Raw genomic sequence first — 27,692 nt, 5'->3', positions numbered from 1 at the left:
TATATCAGGGCAGGCCGCAAAGAAGATTGTACTAGTCTTTGATCAGACTCCGGCGGAATATTTGACTTTTTTTTTTTAAACTGTACACAGCATGTGTCATAAATACCTTAATTTAAACAGTGTTCGAATAGTTGCTATCCTCCATACTATACATACGCAAAATAGACGTTTACGTTTTTCTTACATACTATATTTCTTTTTCAGAAAATAATTCATTCAGTTTTAGTTTATGGCTTCTCTTTCATTTTACAATGTTTTATATATACTACACCATGTATATGCTTGGACTTAATTTCTGACATCTTTATCTGTTATCTCTTTCATTATCTCTCACTCCTCTCCCTCTTTCTCTCTTGTCCTCCCTCCCCCTCCCTCTCCCTCCCCTCCCCCTCCCCTCCCCTCTCCCTCCCCTACCTCTCCTCTCCCCTCTCCCTCCCCTACCCCTCCCCTACCCCTCCCCCGTCCCCTCTCCCTCCCCTCCCCCTCCCCCTCCACCTCTCTCTGCGGTCCTCTGAGAACAGTGGAAAATTTGAGTGCCCATTGCACACACGAATATTTTCGACCAACAATTTGTTTTCCCTCGTTGTTTTCTTTGACTGCCTGTTACCGTTTCTGTAAAAGTCAGGACAGAATTGATGTCCTTCTCGCATGTCTAGTATTTGCTACCTTCGAGCATTCTTACTGTATGGTCATACAAACGATAGGAATCCCTTAATCTGCGTGTAACGAGACGTTTTACAAACTTTACATTCAAACGTTGCACAAGATAGTGTCTTCTTCATTCGTGAATGAAATATCATACGTCAGATTGAATTGAACTGAATAATTGAAAAAGTACTTTATTGATCATTATCCATCGCAGCCCGGAGGCTGAATTACAGACATTATTAACAAAGGACCATGAATGTAGTACATAATAAAAAAAAATACATAAAACAACAAGAAATCAATCTTATTCATCTTAACAATTGCACAATTGGATCATCCTAAAATACAAAACAAACACAAATGTTACAATTGCAGTGTCTACACTGTGCATGATTTTTATTCTCAATATTATAAATGAATTGAGTTTACATGTACAATGCACAAGTGTACATGTATGTTAATTGTGCCTGCCGGTCATTTATACTTATTGATGCAGATATTGTTATATTAACCAAAAAAAAAAATAGTTTGATTCAGAAAAAATATTTTCTCGCTATCTTTTCTTCTAAATCATTAACTCTCATATCAAAATACATTCAATCTATCACACACAGCACACTGTACATCAAATCTCTGAATCAGATATCATACTTGCACCAATTAGAAATGATACGATGAATTAATGGGTTACAGCTCGTTATTCCGAAGGTTCGTTATTCCGAAGGCTCTTCAGTCCTAAGATTCGTTATTCCGAAGGTTTGTTTTTCCGAATTTCATTTTCGGATGAACACATTTTCGGAATAACTAACCTTCGGAATAACGCCAAAAATGTTCGGATTAACGAACCCTTTTTCATTTTCGGATTAACGAACCTCTAGGTATAGGGAATTTGTGTGTTTCGGATTAACGAACCTCCGGAATAACGAACAGTACCCGAATTTATGTAGACCACAATGTACATCCACTTTTCCTACTGCATGTTGGTGTAGCCTGATTCACAGTGATGGGATTACTTGTACAAATGTAGGTCTTGTCATACGACATCTTTTTTAATTTTTTTAATCGGTTTTCTCCCTCTGTAAAATTCATGGGTAAGATTGCAACTGCTGAATCATATACAGTGTATCTTTCATGAAAATGTCAGCATTTAGTGACATTAGGAAGTTTCATATATTGCTTCCTGGCAGCGACTTTGCCACCAGTCTATCCCAACAGTAGTTGTCATATATAGTTGCCGGCAGTGATACTATAAAATTGGAACAAAATTAATGATCAGGTTCTGAAATTCTTGCATTGTACACTGTACATGTACAGTAGGTTAAGTACACTGCCCATACCGTAATTATGCTTGTTAAAAAAGAACAAAAACTGTTTTTCAACATGCTTCTTAAAAAATCAAATCGGCTCAGTATTTCAATCTCACAATTATTTATTGTACAGAGGGAAACAACGACTAAAAAAAGTTGTCACAGCACATCTTCATCCTTCTGCTCCAATAATTTCTTGATAAACTCAATCATTTGCTAATTTGACAGGGCCCAGTTCTTCATTTTTTATGATTATGATAGCGACACGGGAAGGAGACTATCTGTATCGTGTACAAAATGGTGTATACAGTGCTGTACGCCGACAGAAGTGGTGATCTTTTTCTTGCGTGTGCCTGTGTGTGCTTGTGCGTCTTTACCAAGATATTGATTTCAATTCGGCATCTCGTAATTAATCGATGCCACCGTAGGACGGGGGGGGGGGGGGGGGGAGAGAAAGAAAGATATGCCAACATGTAGATCATTGGAAGGGGGCAGTGGTTAATTCCTCAGCTCTGTAAAACGCAGTTACTATGGTGTAACTCCGAATCTTAAATAATTGCTAAATGGATTTATGGAATTTTATACTAATCACTAGTCACCCCACTATATACGAATGGTGATACAAATGTAAACCTGGGTAGGCACCTGTCTTAGTTTTTCCGTGTGCACATACAAAATGTACGTCATGTAGGTCCCTATGTACTTATTAATGGACGAGTAATACTGATGATTCAAAGTACCATCTTTAACAATTTAATGGAGAAAAAATAATAATCCATCTCAGTGCCGAGTAGACAGGTGGAATACGGTTGTTAAAGAGTAATTACTCATTTTTAAGTGGTTCCTATAATTATTCACACCACAATAGTGTCTAAAAACCGACGATGTATTCTCTACATGTATTTTGCCCCTCTGACCTTTAACGACAGCTGATTAACTTTCAATGCTTAAAGAAAATAATGTAATCAAATCCAGCACATAATATACATTTACATGTATTTGTATTTGTATATCTACATTTTAAAAAAGTGTTATAAAACTATTCATTTCAGGGTAGTTTCGAGCAGGATAGATAAATTCATTTACAATGACCAAAATAGAGTCTTATACTTACAATCACGTCAGAGCAAATCAGGTGAATATGTATATTTTAAAGTACAGTACCTACATGTATATCAATTATGTGTATATCCACAAGATACATGTATATATGGGCAATTCCATGGGAATGTGGACATGGCACTAAAATTTCAACTTTATCATATTGCAAAAGAATTACTCATTATGTATTACCCATATATTGAAGTTAAAGAAACTCAAAGAATTATATCAATCGGTCAAATATTTCCCGAGAAACAGCTACAAATGTTGAAGACAATTTTTCAGTCATCCAAATTGCTAAAATGCATGCTTAACTTGATATAATTTTTTTTAATAGAAAAATTCTGCTAGCACTTCAATTAATTTATTTTAAAGAAGCAAATTGGTTCTACTTCAGTCTCCCATGAGGAAATTTTTATGCCACCTTCAAAAAATTCTAATCACCACATGAAAGTTCAGCCCTTGAGCCATGTAACGCGAGTTACCGAAACAAGAAATATTTTTCATTCTGAAGGAAGCAGTGGAGGTAATTTGTTGGGAATCATAATTTTCTAAATTCATCACACCCTGATACTGTACACAGGATGTTGACTTGAATAAACACTGTCATCACATTAAAAAATGTCAATGAAAAGTGTAACGCGAGTTACCATGTAACGCGAGTTACCGGCATGTAACGCGAGTTACCAACTATAAACACAAGTTTCCCCCAACATAAGCAAATTTTAGCACTTAATTGAGCTAGATTGTGGTGAAAACAATCAAATGCAGTGCTATACACACTATGCTGGACTGAAACAAAGGAGGGCAGCCTAATAAACTGTGATTAGCATCAAGGCCACTGATCACATGCCACATTGAAGAGTCTAGCCTGGCTTTCACTGCATACTGTACATGTATCCAGCAGTGAATGAGACCATTAGATTTATCTTTTGAATTTCCTGCATCAGTGTTACAGAATTTTTATTACAGAATGCTATAAAGCACAGCAAGTGTTGGTTCTAATCCTTGTTCGGTGGTCTACTGAAGATGACACCTGTCCGGAGATCAGGAGGTTGTGGGTTCGAATCCTGCTCAAGTATGTATGCCCATGATTTTTTTATCATGGCCACTAATAAAACACTGATCAGTTCAGTGAGCTTATTAACGTTGATGTAGGGCAATTTGTCAATCAGTTGCAATGAAAACATCTCAACGGAAGAATTTCATGAATTTGAATAATTACGCAGTACCCACTGCATGTTATAAGAATTAGAACCAGCACTTGCTGTCGGGCGAAAGCACGGTGGTCTAGTGGAGATGACACCTGTCCGGTGATCAGGAGGTCGTAAGTTTGAATACTGCTTGAGTATGTACGCCCATGATTTTTTTATCATGGCTACTACTAAAACACTGATCAATTCAGTGCTTATTTACGTCGATGTAGGGTAATAAGCCAGTTCGTATACACTGTAGCTCATGTACACATTGGTACAAATGACCTTTCTTTTTTCTCAGTTGGTTCGGCACTTCACTTGTTTTCAAAGCGGCATAATGCGTAAGCTTGCATGACATAACAATTTATGGAACTTCTGTTCAAAAAAAGAATGAACTTGCATTTAGATCAGGGGATCAGAATACTCCCATCAGTTTATAATTTAGCAGGCATCCATTTCATTGTTTTGTATTGAATGCAGTAACAGCTTATTTCCGTTTATATTGCAAAATACCATTCTTGCTGTCAGGTGGATGTGCTGGCAAGCATCATTTAGATAAGGATCGCATGAATAATCATCGCATCACAGATACTTATGTCAGTGAATTTACAAACCAAAATGCCTGTTCGTACAAATGATCTTTTTTTGTTCATGCACAAAGTGGAATTATGAAATGGTCTTTTTGGCAATCAGTTGCAAAGAAATGTACTAGTTTTCACTCCTCACAAAGATAGGATTTGAATTTTTGAAAGATTGTAAGCTGTTTCGTAAACTTGTATATAGGGTTTTGTTTTAAAAAGACTTTCAACATTTTTCATCTTTACACTCTGAAACTTACAATGTAATAATACACCTATATCATCTAGTATATATTCAAACATATTCAAGGTCTCTATGAGGAGTGAAGCTCTTATGAGTCTTAAACACACTCTTCTATTGGGTTTATTAGTAAAATATTTGTTTAACATTTATTCGTTTTACTATCTACACAAATAAGCATCTCTCAGATTATTCAACACAAGATTCAGTGCCATCAGAACAATTGTATGTCATCAATTTGTGTCACCCTGTGTTAGTGGACATAATGTAACGCGAGTTACCGTAACGCGAGTTACCGACATAAAGGCTCCTTACATTTTTCCAGGTCATTGTTACTCAACTTTGATATTGTTAATTTATGAGTCCTAACCCACTATCAATTCAAGGTAGGAAAACTTTTATCAAGATTGTCTAGTATGAGGAGACTTTCCAAAAAGAGGTCTTCATAGAATTGACCATGTCCTTTTTGTGTAACGCGAGTTACCGAAATTAAATGATTCAAGAATCCCAACATGTTTGTCCTTTATTTTTCTTTTTGGATTCATTTAGTTGGTGTATGTCTACTTAACCCATGATGAAAAAAGTAACATGTAGATCCTACCAATTACAAAGATATTGGCACATTATCCCAAAAATGTACCCATTATTTGTAACGCGAGTTACCGTGGAATTGCCCATATATATACATGTAAACAGCTGTAGGCCTACAGTGTATAGTGTGCCTTGTTAAAATATAGTCCTACACAATGTACCTTAATTGTGTTGATGATTCATGTAGACTTTACTTGTAAGAATGATAACATGCATAACTCAAATGACATCTTGTTTATGGAATTGATTTCATTTTGCTTCGAATCCTTTATACGCCTGCATTTTCAGGCCCTTATACAAAACAGTCGATGAACGAAAAGAAAAGAAAAAACCTTTATTTTGCTGATATCAACAATATTTCCATTTTACCCCTTTTGAAAATGACACAATGAGAGAAGTGTATAAACAATGACTGATTATAGAGTGGTTCTTAGAAACTTATTTCTGTTCACATTTTGTACTATTCTAATTGATTTACCCAACGTGTTTTCTGCAAATATAGTTATCTACAAGCTTGAAAAAAATTCCTGCTATCATGCCATACACACCGTATTTTAGCACGAAATGTTTCATCACACCACCATTTCCTAACACGTGAGATCTGAATGCACATGTGGCTATAATGTCTCCACGATATACAGTTTGTACATGTATCGACAGTCTCATGCTTTGTAATATTACGCCATTGCTATCACCGAGTATAGGAGCAAGCGAGTTCAAATTTGGATCATTAATTATGTCTGTAAATAATTGTACGATGTGCATCACCCTATTGGCAGATTATTCATGGACAAAATGCCTTCCTCCGATGAGTACGAAGCCAGGACAATAACAATACAATGTTCATAGATCAACCCCCATTCAGATATAGGCTTACAAAGTATATCTCACACTGTCTTTGTGACATATACAAACTCCCTCTCAGTGCCGACATCAGTGTACATTGTGCATTACACAGCTATACTGCATACTTTGTCTCACAAACTCGGGACCACCGTGTCAAAATGCCGATACACTGTTTATAATACATCTTATTGTATAAAGCAATATTCCAGCGGTAATGAGAGATACAATAGTCTGATGATGTAATGTACATGTACTGTACAGTCTGTTTATGATGTCAACCTGCTGAAACTTGCAGATCTCTGCATTGTTGTATAGCTTTGCACATCAGCATGAGAATTAACAGAAATATCGTCAGTGTTTTATCATTAATATATGAGGGTTTTTTTTTGTCTAACAGAGCTTTTAGAAGCTTTGGAACACTAATTGAGGGGCAAAGATATTGACTATACAGTCAATACGTACTTTTCTTATGTGGTAACAATTCTCATATTCGTTTAAGCGCAGCGTAAACCAAAGGAATCATGATAATCAGAATAACCATGTGAGAGTTGCTCGATATTCAAATCAGACACAATCTTATCATTTTGAACAAGAAGATGTGTTGTTTAAAAGAACCGTACTCTATTGTTTGGTCTGCTATGACCAATTAGATAAATGATATGTCTCTAATTCGAACTGAAGAAAATGAAAATGCAATGATACATGTACATTGTACATAGTTCTAAGAATAAGCGCAAAACCGTTACCTGCACATGTACAGGTTGTAGTTTCCGACTTTGAGACATGGTAATCGAAATCGACTGATAAATACAGCTAAATACACTTTTTATCAGATGCCAGGTCTGCCAAGTGGTGTGAAAACAAAACCCCACCTTCACCAACTGTCAACATCGTAAGTTAGCCAAGGAACAAGTGCATAATGCTGTGTAACCATGGTAACGTCGAGTAACTTCATTATCATTTCTTTTAATGTCAACCGAGTATGCCAACATCAAAGAACAGTATACTGCATTTGGAAAGATTTGCTTCTTTTTTTTGTTGATCCCCCCCCACACACACACACACATACAAACACATGCACTCATACATGTACACGCACACACACACGCACACCGACATGTACACACAAAATGCACACCATGTGGAGAGAATTTGAAGAAAACAAAACTTTCAACAATCCCATTAAGTTCAGAACTTTCAAAAAAAGCAATACAAAAAATAGAGATAATCACAAAGGTATATACTGTATATATCGTGAAAAGCTGCCGCCTCATAGTTATTATTAATCCATGTATCAATGTTATTCATCCACATTAAATAGGTGCCACCCGGTGATACGCTGAAGGCCTTTTTCATTTTTTTAATCTTTTTTTTTTTGCTTGTTAGCTCATGAAACCCAACAGTGCTCCCCTTTTGAAAACGTGTCGCCAGTCATGACATGATCGTTATTAATATAATTGATATGATCATGTTGATGATTATCATCATCATTGCAATCATCATTGTTGTCAACACTGCATTCTTATTCTTCTGCACAGATGCATGCGACAGTACGCCATGTCAAAACGGAGGAACCTGCATCCTCCTCTCGGGAGCTTCCGGCTATGTCTGTCTGTGTGCGACTGGATACCAGGGAGTGACATGTGAATCACGTATGTTATACAGTATACAAAGTAACAAATTCTTGATATATTACAGAATGTTAAAAGGAATGAGAAGAGGTTATATGCATTTTCGACTTTTTGTCAAATTTGGGCATCCTCAAATACAGAAGAATATTTTTGTTTTCAAGAATACTGCACTCTTTACCTATAAAAAGAGATATTTCTAAAGATATCAACAAAATCATGACTATCGCATATAAGTGTAATAATTATTGTTTTCTTTGTTTGCAGCAGCTTAAATCGCAAATATCTCACACTGATTAAAAAAAATGATAATAATACACCTGTACACCGGTATACTGCTACTTTGGAGCTTTTCTTCACGAAAGTTGAGCCCTATTGATTACAAGTAATACCAAACTAAACTAAAATTCGAATGAATATTTAAGTTTCCTTTGTTTCAGTTTGAATAAGAGATATCTTCATGCCAATGCTGTAAAAATATATGTATAGAAAACTTAGACGCACAAACGTTGTCTCCCAACCTGAGAGCTATGAGGTATTAATTTGGCTACGGGGATTATTACTTCTTCTGTTTGTTTGGTTTTTTTTTTTTTCGTGCCAGGTCTTCAAGGAAGTTTGCATTTTTGTATACTGTTCTAAATGAAGAACGGTAATATCTTAATATTCTATTTTGAATCAAAATGCTACCTAATGGACTTGGAAAAAAAACTTTCGGCATAGAAAACTGAGAAAATATTGTTGGGTTTGTGAATTGACTATACATTATGTGGATTATAAATCATACGTGTATATTCACAGCAAGATTACGGGTTAGACGATGAATCCTGAAAAAGAAAAAAAAAAGCAAGCATATGTTTCAGAAACTCATTCACTCTACATACAAGTTTACCTGTGAATTGACTGTAATTGACTATAATCACATGAAATAATTTAATCCCGCACGGTTTGATTTACTTTCAGAAACGGGAGCCTGTAGCAGTGCGCCTTGCCAAAATGGCGGGACATGTGTTAATGAAGTGGACAGCCAAGGCAGGGAGGTCTACAGCTGTTCCTGTACGACGGACTATACAGGATTTAACTGTCAGACATGTAAGCTACATTGCTTCATTGTTGTTATTTTTGCGTAATACATGATTTATGTATGTACATCAGTCTTTCTGCATCGTCATTGCTTATAGCAGCAGTTCGTTTGTTCGTTCGTTTTTTGTTTTGTTTGGTAGACTTTTTGTTGCAAATTCAAGATCCACTCTTGAGATAAAGAGTATAGCGATAATGATGATAATAATAAAATACAAAATGAATGTAAATTGATTAATGAATAAGAAACAAAATATGCAGTTGGGCTCCAAAGAGTTGCATGCTTTCTTGATACAAGTAATGTACTTGCATACGATAAATCAGTGATTGCATTTAAAAAATAACAAAACTTGAATCAATACTTATTTTTATTACTCGAAATCATTACGACTACAATATACCACACCTGCCAGGTGGTGCGCGTTTATTCATTCTAATGACATGGATATGAAAGTTTAGAGACTTGTACTAGATGGTCCATACTCCTTGCAGTGATTTAAAAAAAAAAATATGTATTTTGCATACTTTAATAATATTTTGGTGGTTTGGTAAAAGATCGTCATTTTTCTCTTTCTATAAATTTTATCTCAGTCTTTTCACAAGAGCCATGTTTAAGCGAGCCTTGTCAAAATGGAGGGGTGTGCACCGAGGCATTAGGCCGATACACCTGTTCTTGTCCCACTGGATGGTCCGGCGTCACTTGCGAAGAAGGTAAGAAGCGATTTCATGTTCATCACACTGCTGGTATAGTCCACTATCTACTAGCTCGATGTGTGAGGAAGTGAGTAAACTGATCATGCTTCAAAAATTATCACACAGTAGGCGCGGTCAGACTGGCAAAAGATCGCGAAGTTTAAGATCGCGATCTTTAAGATCTTGAAGTTTTGCCAGTGTTTATGTAGCTCGGTGTGTGAGGAAGTAAGTAGGGTGATGCTTCAAAATTTATCACAAAATGCTCATCTAGCTCGGTGTGTGAGGAAGAGAGTATAAACGCAGAAATACATAGTTCTGTGGTAGGACCATAGTGGTTTGGCAGGGGCGGATCCAGGAATTCTGTAAAGGGGGCGCAACTAATATTTCTCATACCACTTCCGGGTTTCATTTCATTTTTTTTCTTTTTATTTCTTTTGTTTTTAACTATGAATTAAAGGGGGGAGGCGTGCGCCTCTTGCGCCCCCCCCCCCCCCCCCCCCCCCGGATCCGCCACTGTTTGGTTTCTATGCCCGTTGTTTAAGTGCATTATTTTGTTCCTATCAATATCTTTCTCCCTCCCCTCTCTGAGTCTCGTTATCTCTCGACTCTCTCTCTCTCTTCTCTCAGTTCTTGCCAGGTGTGGTGTGTTTGCATTGATCTCTAAAACAATAAGAATGATTGAGGTCTGCATCAAACAGCAATGAATGTTCTGGACCAACCTCACATGTGAGGGGCGAGGGGCGGGGGAGGGGGGGGGGGGGGGGGGAGGGGTCACAGAACTATTAGAGTTCTGCACATAGAGATGTAATCTCTATGGTTCTGCACCACACTGCACTGCGGGAGTGCCTGCGTGTTTCTGGCGCTCTAGATTTTTAGTTTCAATCTGTGCCGTCTAAAAAAAAACACGCGGCCCGGGAGTTTGTTTCGTCTGCATACGACTCGACCTCGCAACATCTGATGTTTGACACATTCATATGTGTACCCTGTCCTAGTGCCTTGTTTATAAATGTTGTAAGTTCTTAAACTTCATGCTGTATTAAGAGTATTTATTTCAACCTTATTATAATGCGTTTTGACTTAAGTAGAATAATTATGTCAATAGATTCCTCCCCCCCCCCCCAAGTTGTGCGTACAATGTAGTCCCATGCATTCAAGATTGTGTAACAAAGCACACTTGGTCCAAAGCCTCGATCGTGATAGCGTTACTATCCGTCTTCCTAACGTTTCCTTGTTTACAAATTATGTAAGTTCTCGAACTTCAGGTGGTGTTAAGGGGATATATTTCAACCTTATTATTACGCATTTTGACTCGTTGGAATAGATCTAATTATGTCCAAAGAGTTTTTTTTTTGTCCGTAGTCCCATGCATTCAAGTTTGTGTAAACTTTAATGAAGCACACTTCTGAATACTATAGTCCAAGGTAAAGGCAATTCTGCAACACAGGCTCGTCATTTAGGCCTGCTGCCCTCGACCATTTCTCCGGATAAAAGCTCTTCGGGGAATGTTGCACTGCTGGAGCTACAGAGTCTCTGGCTCCACAAACCCTGTCAGCAGATTCATACAACTGTAGAGCTAGCTAGCTCAGTAGTAACCCCGTCGCGGGGCGCTGTAACACAGTAACAGCCCCTTTACGGTACGTGTTGGTCCGTATGGGGTCGCTGCTGCGGTTAGCTCAGTAGCTGCAAAGTTCTGTGTCACTGTCAGTGCACCGCCCCACAAAGCCAAATGAACAGTGTTTACACGCTGCTGAACTTGAAGCTTTTTCAAATTAGGTGGTGAACTTGTTGAAACGAGATCCTCATTCTAGTCGATCATTGTGACAGTAATATAATTTTCTAATGATTTCAAATTTTGTTTCAGATTGATATTTAAAATCTGTCTGTATGCGACTGGTGTATAGCAGCACACACGTAAGCCCCTGGCCCTACTATAAAATTTAGTGATTAAAGGACAAGTTCACCCTCATAGACATGTGGGTTGAGTGAATGCAGCAATATTAGTAGAACACATCAATGAGAGTTTAAGCAAAATCGGACAATCCGTTAAAAAGTTGTGAATTTTTGAAGTTTCTGCTCAGTCACGGCTGGATGAAAAGACTACTATAGCTTGTGATGTCACATGAGTACAACGATGTAAAGAAAGAATAAAGAAAATTCAACATATTTACATTTTTTCTCGCATAATAAAAGAACACTTGACTTCTCTCTTTCAGAAGGCAGGGGGAATAATATTACTCTTAACATACGTCAGTAGCAAGTCAAAGAAATGTGCACTTATTCAAAAAGTAAAGTTTTGTGAAATTATCTTTTTATTTTCCTTATACTGGTATAGTTGTACGCATTTGACATCATACACTGTAGTAGTCTTCTCTTCCAGCAGTGACTGCGCAGATACTTAGAATATTCGTAACTTTTGATCGGATAGTCCAATTTTCCTCAAACTTTCACTGATGTGTTCTACTATTAATATTATTTATATTGCTGCATTCTCTAAATCCTTATGTGGGATGAAGGTGGACTCGTCCTTTAGATATAATACAAGAAACTTGACTGAGATGCGAATGCCACAAAAAACAAACAAGCAAACAAACAAACAAACAAAACGACAACAACATACACACTCTGTAGACAAATCCACAACTGGGGTCTCCATCATCATGATTATTGTTCAGATTTTGATAAACTTAAGTGAGTTGAAGGAAAATTTAAGATCGAAGTGTATAAAGTGAGTACTAAAGGAGGTAAGCAGTCTTGTTTCTCATGATCACCTCAATGCAATCAAATTTGTGAGTATGTGTGTATACATCTTGTTAGAATGTAATTATGCAAGCATTCCTGCTGTGAGTAAAGATTATCAAACCGACATTAAAACCTTAAAGCTATATTTATCTGTATTTCTTTGATGACTTGATAAAGGTGATGCATGTGCAAGCGATCCGTGTCAGAATGGTGGTGTTTGCAACAGTTTCACCAACCCAACATTTTACACATGTTCTTGTACTGGATGGAGTGGAACCAACTGTGAACTAGGTAAGCATAGTATGCATCTCGCCATACGTTAATATAATAATAATTGCGCACTCCATCTTTTCGGAGCTTGTACAATATGTAGCTGTATCCCTGTCATGTATTGAACTAAGGATTTTGTGCATTGGATGACAACGAGAACTTACGAAGAATGCCTTGGTGAGCTTCAACACAAACACACCAGAACACACCCAAATACAGCACACTTTTTATGCAAGCACTTGCAACCTGTATTGCTTCAGCGGCCGTCAAACACTATTGGCATCTGCTGATTTTTGCTATCTCAATTAAATCCGATTAGAGCTTTCTGTCAATAAAGAAGTTGAAACCTCATCCCTTGCCTGTAGGGTATTAGACACATTCTTTTAAAATCTCTTTTTATGTGTTGGCTAAAGTTAGAAAATATTCACCAAACATGTTTACAAACAGTCAGTGATGAACTGCCGCTCAAGCCCCACTGGCTTAAATTTTAATCAATTAAAGATGAATGAATTGTATCATACAATGTATTATAGCCCAAAATTTGTTAAATGTTACAACATGCACTCTAACTGAATTGTGTCATTGACAGGATCACTCTAGTATCATGCCTGTCCCAGTCAATCTTGGCATCAATACACATGAGATGATGAGAGTGGATGAAAACAAAGTGTCTTTTTCAATGTTCACTTTTGTTTGTCTAGGACAATGCAATGCAGATCCCTGTCTTAATGGAGGAACCTGTACAGACATCAATGGAGGATTAGATTACGCATGTGAATGTGCAGCTGGGTGGGTTGGGTCAACTTGCAACATAGGTAAGTCTTCCTTTCCGTGATTACATCTGAACCTTGCTAGTTGACTACACTTTGTAGCATGTACACGATTGCATAAGAGTAACAGATTTCTTCAAAATATACTTTAATATAAATCTACTCGAGTACATTGTAATTGAGGAAATCAAATGATATTGACAGTGATAGTTGATCACTTTAAAAATATAGGAAAAACAGTTATATTTTACAATATAGCTTTGTCAGAATTGTGTTTGCTGATGTGATCCTCTTCAACTTTTGGTTGAACTTCAGTTTGATAAGATAGCATTGCTGTTTTATAGTGTTAGGAGATGAGCTGTTAGCACTGAGAGCTGCATGAATGTTTTGAACATTCAATGATATTATTTCCCTCTGCTTCATTGTTCACAAAGAAAAAAAAAAATATCCATGGTGTGATTTACTTAAAAATCATATATTCAAAGTTCTGTAAACACAATTGGTAGGCAATTGTTAAGTAATCACACTCCTTGTCTGAAGTTTATGATTGACATGGTTGAAATCGTTGTACATGTAAAATATAGTGGAGTGTATTAAGAGGTTACATAAATTGGCATGGTTCAATTTGAAGTCTGGACATCAATGATGTCAGTAAATTTATAATGCAGTGGCACATAAATGCACATAAATTGCTTTTGCACTTTTGCAGTGGTAGCATGTCATTCACATAATGACAAAAATACTAACAAAACAACTTTGTTGGTTTCATAATGAATTTGATGGCACCAACTTGTCCAAATAATATGATGGCTGTACACAAGGCTTGATTTGAATGAGGCTTTTGAATAGCTTTGAAATAGTATGGTCACTGTAATATATGTACTGATCCAATTTAGGATATTATATAACATGAAAAACAAAGAAAATGAGATGAATTAAGAAATTAGCCTCAGACTCTGTCGTTAATTGTGTTGTCATCTAAACACTTTCACGTCTTTATGCAGTGGATCCTTGCCTTAGTTCACCATGCAACTCCAATGGCATTTGCCAGACTTTTGAAAACACATACGTGTGTACTTGTGACGTCGGATGGGATGGCTTGCAGTGTGACATACGTAATTATGCACAATTTGTTTGCTTCGTTTTTCGTTTGATTCACAGCACATAAAATGTAATTAGACTTGCTTTGTTTATATACAATTGTAGGATGAATGGTTTTGGTCTCATGATCAAATTAATTTACAGTAAACTGCATAAATTTGATAGTCTGAAGTGATCAATTTGACACGCATAAGATGTAAATATGCAGTCAACTTTGCTTAAATTAAAAGTCAACCTTGCATTGATCAAGTAATCGCCTTAGTCGAAGGTCTTTGCAGGTTCTCTTCTCTATGTATTCTATTTTTCTAAATCCCTCGTATACAAGTTGAATTTTCTTTTGGTTGCAGCTATTATTTTTCAGTCCAAATAGATTTAACTGAGGCAAAGTTGACAGTAGGTGTATCGGGAGGAAAGACTTCTCTGAAAGTAGCCTTGTTACATGGAAAAAGACTTCTTGTAGATTTAAAATGCTTTTTAAGGACTCATGTCATAATTAATTACCTGTCAAACTGCATGTGTTTACATTGATAAAAGAAGTCCTGGTTTGGTTTTGCCAGCAATTCTTAACAGGCAGTTAAGTGAAACTACTGGATAGGACTAATCGTACTCAAAACCTTACTATCGGTACTGGGTGCATGAGAATACATTGATTGGTAGATCACATTTCTGTAATACTACAAATGAAAATAAAGCATGTGTGGTCACTCTAATTTGCATGAGAGAAAAAGGATAAGTTTGTAGTTGCAGTGTGACTCACTAAATTTTCCACCACCGTTTGCTGTTACAGCTAACCCGTGTGAAAGTAATCCATGTTCTGAGAATGGCACGTGTCATAATAATGACACTAGCTACTACTGTGAGTGCAGTTCTGGATGGATTGGCCAACTGTGTGATGTCGGTATGAACTTTCCTCCATAACATTAGTTTAACTTCACTTTTCTCACAATACTGCAATCTCTTTGGAGATGTGATGCACATGACAATGACACGGTCTTGTTTTGTTTTTATTACATGAAAAGAATATCTGTAGAATATATCGATACTTGCATTGATATTACATTGTCTTTCGAGGAACATTACTGGCATACTGTTTGTATTTGTGTAACCACAAGTTACTTATATGATATGGTTCAGCTTTGCTGAAAGAAAAAATAGTGACTGCTTGATATAATTCTGTCATTTAAAATCATACCTACAATTGTACTGTAGACTTGAAATGGTCTATGCTCAAAAATGTTACATAATTCTCACAAACAATAGAGTACCAGGTAGCCAATAAAGATATGTCAGTGATTGTTTGAATGAAGATATTGAACTTGAGTAATTCCATATTGTTGTATGTCAAGGTTTCTAATCAGTACATACAATTATACATGGTACAACTTGTACAGTCATTGTTTCATTACATCACTAAACCATTGTGGAAATTTAACAGTTCACAGAACGACAACATACAATGCATCTTTATATTGACTGGACTAATAACAGTAATTAATAAGATGTGTACATATAACACCTGATTTTGTTTTTCAGCTGACCCATGTAGTAGTGTGCCATGTGCTAATGGAGGAACTTGTTTTGGCAGCCAGAACGGCTTCTCGTGCGGCTGCCCATCAGAATTCATCGGTGACACATGTGAAATTGGTAAAGTTCTCCTGTAGGAGATAGTATGCTATGCACTGAGCAATAGTCCACTGGAAATTGCTCTAAATCATCACAGTGTTGCTAGTCCTTGAAACCTACATGTACTCTGCCTGCATCTTCACTGCTGTTCCCTGTAGCATTTAGATCCATCTGGCATTTCAGATATTGAATACAAATCTGCTTGCACATCTTGCTCTCTTGGTGCTGTTGTGATTGTCAAGTTCTTTTTTTTTCATTGCACCTGTTGCTGATCTTTTCTGTTTTGGTGCTCTTTTCTTGCCTTTCAAAAAGCCTCCTCACTCTTCCTGGGTGTTGCACAATATGCAAAGCGTTTTGAGGGATTGAGTCAAAAAAGGGCTTCGTTTGCAGCAAAACTTTGTCATGGTTGTTCGCCTCTTCTTCTTTTCTGCAGGCTTATTGTTGGAGGTTGCTTTTCTTTTTTCCACTTTTTTTTTTTCTCTGGCTTTGGTTGAGAAAGGTCTTGATGTTTTGTTCTGTTTTCATGAAGGGGAAATTTTCTTTCACAATATTTAAAGCTTATGAATGTACATGTGTCCTTAGACTGAAATGGTTAAACGTGGCAAGAACCATGGCTGCTGTTTTTCCCCCCTCAAAATATACACTGTTATTTTAATAGAAAGGAGATATTTTCTTGGGTTGGTGTTTTTTCTTCTTCTTTTTTTAATTAGACACATTTAATGTTGCTATGGCTCAATCCTCTTCTTCTCATCCACATCTTTAGTTGCAGCTGTTTGTCCACATTGTAATTTATCTCCTGAACCCTCCAATGTACCCTCGTGTATAATCCCATACATTCTCCATACAGATACAGTATCTGTGTTTTCTCTCATGACTTAGGTCAGCATCTGGAAGTTCTACGTCTTCTATTTCTGTGAATCAAAATCATCATTTTTTCTCCTGTTCTCCCCATTTGTTTCATTTTGCAGGAGTCCATCCGTAAACAGTAACTGACTCGCCTCACTGCCAGCATTATCACAAGACTTAGTGTTTCTACTTTAGAGACTGAAAATCATATTTTGTATTATTTGTCTCGTATCCATTTCTGCATTTTTCAGTGTGAATCACCTCCAAATTAACCCATGTTGTACATTTTCCAATTTCTGCAAGACAGGACAAGCCATGGAGGCTTCGATTCTGTGAATCCTATTTCTTCACTTTTATTCATACATAAATTTTAAAGTCTTTCCTTTACTTAACTTGGAATGTCTTGTGTATATTTATGCCATTGAAATTCCACTTTGTAAATGTATGTTTTCATTGCATTTTCAAACATGCATATTCAGTTCCCACTTACACTTCTTTTTTTCACAGGCAGAGAAAACATTTCATGTCATTTTCTTTTCACATTTCAGTTGTGAAACATAAACATTTAGACTATTTAATCATTTTTTTTCTTGTCTTCTGCATCCTTAGCTGTGCTTCACAGAGATATCCTACTATAATTTTGAATATGTGTTCAGACTTATATCAGTTTTGTATTGAGTTTCCATCATCAGTTCTCGCATTTCGTTTAACTACCACTGAAAACTACATCGTAACACGTCATTCCTTATCAACATTTATATGTTAACATGTACATGTAACATGCTTATTGACATTGGATATTTGGCAGATGGTAAACTAATCAAAATCTAAATCTGAGTGAAATGCTGACAAATGTATTGAAGTGCTAATTTTCACTTGCATGCCAAATACTAATGTGTCCTCAAGAATAAACCCATTTGTCCTTGAAGGCAGTTTTTGCAATAGTCAGGAGTTATATTGCTGAAAGTCCATGACATGTTTTCATGTATAAGCAGGAATAACTAGATTCTACAGAGTCCATGACATTGAAGCTTGTGAACTTCCTTCCCAAACTGGCAAACTTTGCAGCTGATCCCTGTCTGTCGTCACCTTGCCTGAATGGCGCCCTCGGCTGCACCGGTTTTACCAGTTCCTATGTCTGTGACTGTGCAGACGGCTATGGCGGAACCAGTTGTGAGACAGGTAAAATGTCATACACTTTGAATTCAGTTGTATTGTAGGTGAATTTTGTTGTTGTTATTGTTGTTGTTGTTGCTGTTGTTGTTGTTGTTGTCGTTGTTGTTTTGCTTCATTTTGTTTTATGTATAGTTAATACCATCTGCAAATTACAGACTATCAAGTTTATACAATCCATACATTTAACAGATGATAGTTCCTTACTCCTTTCTGATTGCTTCACAAAAATTTCATTTTAAATGGGGTATAAAGATGATTCTTTTTTTTTATGAGTATGCTGTGTTTCATAATTTTGTAATGGAAGCTTCCTTTTGTATGGACTACAGCCCTTTTCATGAATCAGTACAATTTCTTTGAAAGAGGAAGTTAGAGATTCCTTAGTTATTCATGATGATAATTATCAAGACATTTATAAAAGTGACTTTAAGGCAGTTGATTCTATATACAGGTGAAAACAAGCCATTTTATATCATGAAATTACATACATTGTATTTGTCGCTTGTTCTCATTTCTCCTTTTAGTTATTGACTATTGTCTGATCATTCAACCCTGTGATAATGGAGGCACCTGTTCAAACGATCAAGCTGCAAACTTCACCTGCACGTGTGCAGGGGATTGGGTTGGGAGAACGTGTTCAGATGGTAAGCAGGGCAGAAGAATGGTTGCCATCCTTGGTACATATATCATCGATACACTTTGTTCCCCAGTCTTACTTACCATGGTAGTACATTTCGTTTGCTCATATTCTCTTTTTCAGAATTTTCCAGAGATCATTCCATGTATTCCTATGTGTCCAAGATGCAAGAATTATATTGTATCATGTAGTATCATACTCAGGTCTAAAGCCAGTCAAGGAAAAAAAAATCAAATATCAAATGTTCATGTATTATTCAAAGTTATGAGGTATGTGATGACAAAATCATACCTGTACAAAAATAAGCTGACAGATACTTAGATATTATAATGATGATAAAGATAATGATGACAGTGAACATATATGATAGTGATTGCAATAATATCTACTGTGAACCTTGGTTTTATAAGGTTTATGCATGGCAACACTGTTCTGTGCATTCAAACACTGTTCTTAAAGTCACTTCTGCTACATTTTTGTGATCACAGTGCTATAACTGTAATGGATATGACTCCTGCCTTTTAGTTTCAATTCTAAAACAGAAAATATGTTCAAGATCTGTGTGCTGGTGGCTGAGATACTTCATAGGAATTATCTAAATATCTCATTCAATTTGCATTTTTACCATACTACATATATTGTAAGTACTATCACTAGTATAAATGCTACTTTAAAATGTGAAACTTAGTAATTCCAAATAATATTTTTCAAATTGAATGCTTACATTTGATATGACAGAAATTTTCTGTGATTCTGTCTGTCTGTCTGTTGTTACACTGTTCATCAAAATCAGCCGATGTGTCAAATGATGGTTCACTTGAAACATGTGTTCCATGACTGTTGTTAAAAGGTCTTTTATTAGTCCCATTATAGATGAAAATATTTTCTGTAGTTACAATATCAAATCATAACAGGGAAGACATAAAATTAATGTAATCTGTGTGCAATGTTTGTATTGCTGATCTACATTGTTTCTTATTGACCTACAAAACTATTACTATCTTCAGTATGGGTAATCAGTACAATTATTCACTAGATGTTGTAATTCAGTATTTTCAGGTGGCAAGCCATTAGATACAACTACTGTAGATACAGTTGTATATATTGATGACAGTCTCTATGGAGATCATTTATCAAGGGCAACATAAATTTTACAATTACTTGAAAATTTCAACAAAGCAACCTTAGCAGAGTGAAAGTAATAATGCATGGCAATGATACTACTTGGTGTTTATGTTTTGTTTAAGTTTTCAGGCACAAAACAAGACTCTGGTTTCACAGACTTCACGATGAACAGGAAACTAACAACCAACATTTTGTTATGTTTCAGCAGAGCAAGAATGATGGCAGACCACTGAGATGTTGACATAATTCTTATCACTTCAACTCAATTTGTTTTCCCTCTCTCATTGCAAATTCTTTTCTTAGCGTGTCAAGAAAGAGGGCCTCATCCAGACTGAAAGAAATGTATAATGTGACATGCTTTCACATGATTGCTAAACATGTTTTCCCTCCGTAGCAGCAAAAGTCATGACCAGAAAGACTGCAAATGTACACAACTGTACCAGCTTCAACCTCTCCCCCCCCCCCCCCACCACCACAACCATATATTCAGCCCTGCATACATTTTGTGATGATACCCATGCATTAGCAAATATTTTTATGCCTCCGCAACGAAGTGGCCGGAGGCATTATGTTTTCGGGTCGTCCGTCCGTCCGTCCGTCCGTCCGTCCGTCCGTCTGTCCGTCCCGTTTTGTTTTTGTCGATATCTCAAGAACCGTGTGGTGGTTTTACATCAAACTTGGTATGAGGGTATATCCTTGGGGGATAATACTTTGTGTGGATTTTAGGGTCACAGGGTCAAAGGTCAAAGGTCACAGGTTATTTTGTGAAAAAAAAAATTGAAATTTCATGTTTTTCTCCATATCTCGCAAATGGTTCAAGGTATCTTCATGGAACTTAGTATATATGCTTGTACTGATGGGCAGTGATTATCTAGGGAAGTTGGGGTCGTGGGTCAAAGGTCAGGGGGTCAAAGGTCAAGGTCAACTCCTCAAAATATCACTACTTTCCTTAGAATGCAATATGCCTGAAGGTTTTTTTTTTTTTTAAACTTGATGTATGGCATGTATTACCCAATATATATTTTTGGGGAAGTTTCTTGCCAAAAGGTCAAAGGTCAAAGGTCAAGTGAAAGTGCTAAATTGCACTTTTTCCTCCATATCTCGAAAGTAACTCCAGGTATCATCATGAAACTTACATATTTATGCATGTTCAACCTAACAGTGATTCTCTTTGGAACTGTGAGGTCAAAGGTCAAATGCCAGGTTTAGATAATGCTATTTTCCCATTTGATACTGAAATTATACTTTTCCTCAATACCTTGAAAATTACTCAATGCATAAACTTATAAAAGGGTCAAAAGTCAAGTAAAAATCATCAGTTCCCCAAATACCTGCACTCTGACATTTTAATCATTCATCCAATTGAACCTAGTTCTAGGAAAGTGAACATTCAGCACATTTGTGTCAAACCTGTCCTTTTAATATTTTGCCAGTTGTGTGAAACTGTCATCACACATTGTCAAGACATTGTACTATAGACCTATTAGGAGAACCATGCATTATGGCGGAGGCATATCAGTAGCCGTAGCGATATGTCTAGTTTTCTGTGATTCTAGTGCCCTTTCTGTCTAACTTGCATAGATGCTTTGAACAGGCTTGGGTTTGCTACATGTGTATGTGGTATTTTATAAGGTATCAGGGTTGTTGTGATTTAGTCATGCAGTACACAGGGTGGGGTTTTGTGTTTTCACTGTCTCTTTCATATTCTTTTCTCATTTGCCTATGTATATACCTTTTGAGCAATCCCTATTGGCACCTTCACAATTACTACCCTGTGTATACTTTCTTTTCTGGGCTTTTGCATATGAAAGAAAGAAAAAAAAAAATGCTTGCTTTCCAAGTGAACACATTCTATGCTGTGTCTGCTTTTTGTAGCACTGTCTTGCATTGCTTTCATATCTAGTATTTTTTTTTTCTTATTTTTCCCGTTCAATTTTGAATCAGTTGTCAATGTCTAATAGGTGTCAATACAATTGTACATTTCTTTGGATTCAATTCAACGGTGACAGTAGATAAGATTTGTCACAGTTTATGAGGTTTATTGGAAACATTTGAATACTGTGTATTTTTTTAATGTTATCGAAAGAAATAGAGTTCACTTCATAAGCTCTTCTCCCTCCAAAAAAGAGGAATTGAAAAGATATATGCATTCTTTTGCAGTCATGATTGATAAAAGTTGGACTGATGATTAACTTTTTATAAGACAAAGTCCTTACAACTTGGTATTTTTCTGTGATATACATCGGGTAAATCACATCATTTTGTTCATGTGTGGTAGATATCTTCTTTTCTTACAGAATACATGTATGTATGTACACTGTATTATAAAGTTGGTCAAAGTCTATATCATGCTATCTTGTGATTCTCCTGCAGTTAATACCTGTAACAGCCAGCCGTGCATGAATGGAGGGACATGTGAAGTGGATGGGAGTAATTTTACATGCACCTGTGCAGATGGCTACTCTGGGGAAGTGTGTGAATTTGGTAAGTACATGGCACAAGTGATCATTTAGGCCCGAATTCACGAAGGTGGTACAATTGAACCCATGGTTTAAACCATGGACAATTTGTATGGAGCGTCAAGTGTCGCATGGCCTATTTCCTTACGAAATGACTCGGGCCTTAGGGTCACATTGTGACCTTCAACTTTTTTTTTTTTTCACTACTAGTATTTGCCTACAGCCCTGAGGCTGTAGCTACAGTAATTATGATGGAACCATGTGCTTATTGAGCATCCATAATTATGCTCTTCTACTTTGTCTCACTTTCCTGTAAAAGTAATCAATTCCATTGAACTGCACTGTGCTTGGTAGTCAGTGCACAGTTTTTACCTTCTGGCCATTGAGTCTGTTCATTGCTGTGACTTTTATCTATATCTGTCTACCAGAACTTCATCTTTATCCTCTGAAGTGAATGTTATTGAGAAAAGATTCAATACTTAGCTTTGTCTTCCCCCTCCCTTTCTATCAACAATACAAGTACCTGTAATCCTCAACGTGTCTCTTCATTTTTTATCACTATGATTATAGTGATCTTATACCACGTACATGCTCTTTCACGGTTCAGCAAGTCCATGGCAGATGTTAGCGCAATACATATGCTGTCAAGTGTTTTCATGGAATCAGACACTGTATGCCTTGTCTCTTTTCTCCACACTCGGAATGAAAAGAAATATTATAGAAGAATGTGATTGAGAAAACAAATGAGAGGATGTGTTCAAATGCTCCTAAAGTGTGTCACACCATGCAGTACTGTACTAGAAAGGACTTAAACACTTTGTACTATATCAAATGCTGAAATGAGAAGAATATGCTTACCATACACTATGACATAATACAAAGTTTTCATTTTCTTTATTGTTGACATCTGTATGTAATGTGTAAAGCAGGCAAGGTGTTGCTACAAAACTTGTGGCCCCTCTGAATTGAGTCCAGAAATACACTGTATCTCATGAGGTATGCTATCTCCTTAGAGGGCTTGAATGCTCCCAATTTGGCATGGTACAGTACGGTGCGGTTTGCAAGTAAATGCTAATAAAACTTGACCAGAGAAAGACAGAAATATATGGGAGGGGAGGGGGGAGAAGAACCACTCTATAATGATTATCGATCAATTTTCTCATTTACTGCACAGAGGACCCCTGTATCCTCGACAACCCCTGCCTGAATGGTGCAACCTGTCAGTACATCGAAATGAGTAACAACTACACCTGCTCCTGTGCTGACGGATGGAGGGGCACAGACTGTGAAATTGGTAAGATTGACACCAAATGCATTCAGACATGCAAGAAATTGATAATGATTGCATTGATATGAGCAGTTGATGTTGTTGATGCTGCTGTTGCTGTTATTGTATTTTACTTTACCATAGCATTTTGTACCAAAGTTGTAGTGGTCAACTCAATCTATGTACAGCATATGTCATTATCCTGTTCAATGGAATAAAATCAGCACATGCAATGTATATATTTTTTATGTCCATTAATATTTGTGTTTCTTTGCCTCTTTGTTGTTGGTACATGTGGCTGCTTTTTCACAATGATAGAAAGAAAAGAAAACCTCTGAATTGTGTATGTTTAAAAATAACTTCTTACATTGTTGTGTTTTTTTTTTGGGGGGGGGGCAGGGGGGTTATTACAGATTGTCTGTGTAAGATATGGGTCATTTCACGTTAAGTGTACACTTTTTTTCTCACGGGGGGTCAAAAATGAAAGTTGTTGTTCGGGGAAAAAACATACAGATTCTAAAACCTTAGGGTATATTCCATCTATATCTAAAATTAAAGAGCGTCAAGTCCATGTTTACATCTTTAAATAGTTTCCTAAAATATAGTCACAAAAACAGGCGTCTGGAGAGGACATTTTGTTTAACAAGAAACACATCAGCTTTATCAAGCCTGTAACTGCTACAAAAATGGTTCTCTGTGTATCTATATGTATCTGTATTACTGATCCAATGTCAATGTACTCATTTAAACTTCAGTCTAGCCATATTTTGCCACAAAACTGATGTATCATGTGGCAAACTGAGATATGGAGGGGTAAATTGTATTTAGTGACATAAAAAAGATTATAATTTTTCTTCGTATATAACTTCAAATTTGATGCACAGTGTTTTATTTAAGTCTAAATTATTTGTTGTTGTGTATAATGATTAAGTAATTGCAAGAACCAATCAGCTGTGAGCTTATAAACCTTAGTATATTCAGGGGTGTTGGAGAGGACAATTATTTAACAACAACCTCTACAATTATGAACACCAACTATATGAGCTAATATGTGAATTTATACGATGCATCAATCAGTTTTAACATTTCTGCATAAATACTCCAGATGTTATTGCACTGCTCAAGAGCCAAATCACATTAAACAGTAAAAAACTTCAGAGTGGACACCCAAGTACAGCTCCAATTACTTATAAGAAAATATTGCCTGAAAATTTTGAAGTTAACGCACAATAACACGTTTATTAAGCAATGTTTTACTATAAAAGGAATGCTGTTGTTCATTGATACATCATTGTTAATATTGTGGTCTTACTATCTACCCAATGGGAACTCTCAAAGAATGAATAACTGATAAGTTCTGGAGAGGACATTTTGTTTAACACTAAAATTTGGAAGCAAGACTGCTGAAAGACCATGAAACTTGTTTGATCTCTCTATGGTCTTTCAGTGCACTTCTCTGAGGTCTTTCACAATTCCTGATTGATCTGTCAGGGGTCTTTGTGGTCTCCAAAACTTCTTGAAATGGTTCAAAGCAGTCTTTTAGTAGTCATTCACGAAAATGGTCTGCTAGTGATCTGTCAGGGATCTCTCAATTAAATTGCAAAGGTGTTATTATTGTCTCTCCATGATCTTGTGACAGTCTCTCTTTTCTTTTCTTTTTTTTTCGTTTTGTTGTTGAGATCATTGAAAGACTGCTGAGAGATCATTGAGAAATCATTGGAAGACCAGTGAAAGTCCATAGAAACCAGTAATAGACATGCATGGAGATTGCGAAAAGATCTTTTTTTAATCCAAGATCCCTTAAAGACTGTTTAAAGACTGTTGTAGGACTATTGTAAGTTCCGCAAGACAACAAATATCATCATAAACATAACTGCACTGCAATATTCCGATTCATATTACAGGGATTTGTTATCTTGTTCTTTCACAATTCTTGCAGTAGTCTCAGTCTTTCTATTAGAATTCTCTCCGTGGTCTGCGGCAGTGCTTTAGATATCTTGATTGATCTTTCAAGGATCTCTGGCACTTTAAGAGATCTCTCAATAGTCTTATTGGTCTTGATAAACTTTTAGCTGTCTGCAAGATCGGAGCAGGGATCTTGCTGGAAAAGTTGTTTTTGGTCTTTTGATGGTCTTGCAGGGGTTTCAGGAACCACTCCAAAGAGACAGCAAATTTCACTGATCCTGAAGCATTACTGAAACAGCTTGGCAATTTTCAGTCTTTCAGTGGTCTTTCAATGGTTTCCATTCTGTGGAACAGGGGCTAATGGCAGTCTTGACTTTCGATTTTCATGTAAAGTTATTATTAGGCAAGACAAATCTGGCTTTGCTTTTTCTGCTGTTGTTTAAAACTCCGTCAATACATTTCAGAACTAATGCTGGTAGCATAGTTAGCATCCAAGAATATTAACCCATTGAAAACAAACATGAAACACTAGACTGGGTAGCCTGTAATAAGAGGTTATACTGATTAGAGTTCTCTGTCAAATCACAAATGAAAAAGACAAATTCGAAGCTGAGATTTTCAAATTTCACAAATGTAACAGAATGCTTTAAACCATTATGTACATGATATTGTGAATTAGAATGTTTCAAGTGATATGACACTTTAAACAACAAATTTTGAATGACACACATGGCGTGCAATTGATGGACCAAGAAATTCATGCCACGGGGAATCACCATGTACTTGCATAATTATATATACCTGCACATAAAGGCCTTTAAGAGAAAGGAAAGGAAATCAAACCGAAGGTGCAAATCAGGAAAGCATGGGTAGCAGGGGTAGCATGGGTAGCAGGGTAGCATGGAGGAGAGCCATCAAGGAAATACATACTGTCTCATCCTACAATAACACTGGTAGAAAATGGTCTTTAAATGATGAATACCCCATCAATTTGTTGCAAAACTCTCTTAAGGGAGCATACTTCTAAGTGGAGTACAGCATATTAAAAAAAAAATGAATAGGCCAACTTATTTTGTACACAACATGAAAATGGGGAGTGAAACAGTGATGTATAGTGTTCCGGATTCGATTACCTGCACAAAAATCATTTATCTCTTGATTAAAGTGACCAAATTGTAAATGCAATCATGTGTTAAAATATGTGTCCTCTCCAGAACAACATGAAGGCATGCAGTATATTGTTTTCCAGGCTAGTAAATAATTGCCATGATCAGTAGATTTTGTCAGTTACACAGTTACAAACAGTATCACATTAATTTTTCTTGACTATCAAAATATGGTGTGAGAGTATTGCCGCCACAGACTTCCGATATTGCTCAATTACATAGGTGAACTAATGAAAATCAATTCTAGAATAAAATTCTAGCAGTTGAAATGTTAGTTTATGATTTCTGTTACAGTATGCAACAACAGACCATTATTTTCTTACATAAAAGAAGGAGTTTTACTGTTAAAATTTTTGTTTCTGTACATTGTTAAAAGATGAACTACCTTTGTTCTGGAGAGGACATGCTGTTTAACGCTGCATTAATGTAAGATACTGACCATCTATAAGAATTTAGAAAGAAAATCATATTTCATTATGTTGAATTGAAGTACACAATTATTTCTATACCACAATAATAGATATCAAAATCCTTAGTGCTTCAAAAAATGAAAAATGTACCTGTTCTGGAGAGGACACACTTTTAACGGAAAATTTATATATCAAAATAACCAAGCAGTAAAATAAATCCAACACATTATGTTCATTGATGTGTCATATGTTTTCACTTACAAACATTCTGAAGATTAAATCAGCAGCATTTTGG

General features: G+C 36.4%; 1 protein-coding gene across 1 annotated transcript in view; it reads left to right on the top strand.

Annotated features, from left to right (window-relative positions):
* Window positions 1-27,692, top strand: part of LOC139727688 (uncharacterized) — a 109,465-nt gene that overhangs the window by 18,092 nt on the left and 63,681 nt on the right. Inside the window, exons 5-16 of the mRNA XM_071638670.1 lie at window positions 8,047-8,160; window positions 9,097-9,225; window positions 9,805-9,924; window positions 12,823-12,936; window positions 13,617-13,730; window positions 14,690-14,800; window positions 15,574-15,684; window positions 16,320-16,430; window positions 18,324-18,437; window positions 18,953-19,072; window positions 22,564-22,674; window positions 23,824-23,943. Coding sequence (XP_071494771.1) covers window positions 8,047-8,160; window positions 9,097-9,225; window positions 9,805-9,924; window positions 12,823-12,936; window positions 13,617-13,730; window positions 14,690-14,800; window positions 15,574-15,684; window positions 16,320-16,430; window positions 18,324-18,437; window positions 18,953-19,072; window positions 22,564-22,674; window positions 23,824-23,943 — 1,389 coding nt within the window. The remainder of the gene's footprint in view (window positions 1-8,046; window positions 8,161-9,096; window positions 9,226-9,804; window positions 9,925-12,822; window positions 12,937-13,616; window positions 13,731-14,689; window positions 14,801-15,573; window positions 15,685-16,319; window positions 16,431-18,323; window positions 18,438-18,952; window positions 19,073-22,563; window positions 22,675-23,823; window positions 23,944-27,692) is intronic.

This window comes from Diadema antillarum, unplaced genomic scaffold (genome assembly GCF_040938485.1).
Source record: "Diadema antillarum isolate AM-2024a unplaced genomic scaffold, OU_Dant_1.0 seq00000143_RagTag, whole genome shotgun sequence".
NCBI classification, from domain to species: domain Eukaryota; kingdom Metazoa; phylum Echinodermata; class Echinoidea; order Diadematoida; family Diadematidae; genus Diadema; species Diadema antillarum.
Note: the sequence above shows the minus strand (reverse complement) of the source record. Positions and strands in the feature narration are given on the sequence as shown.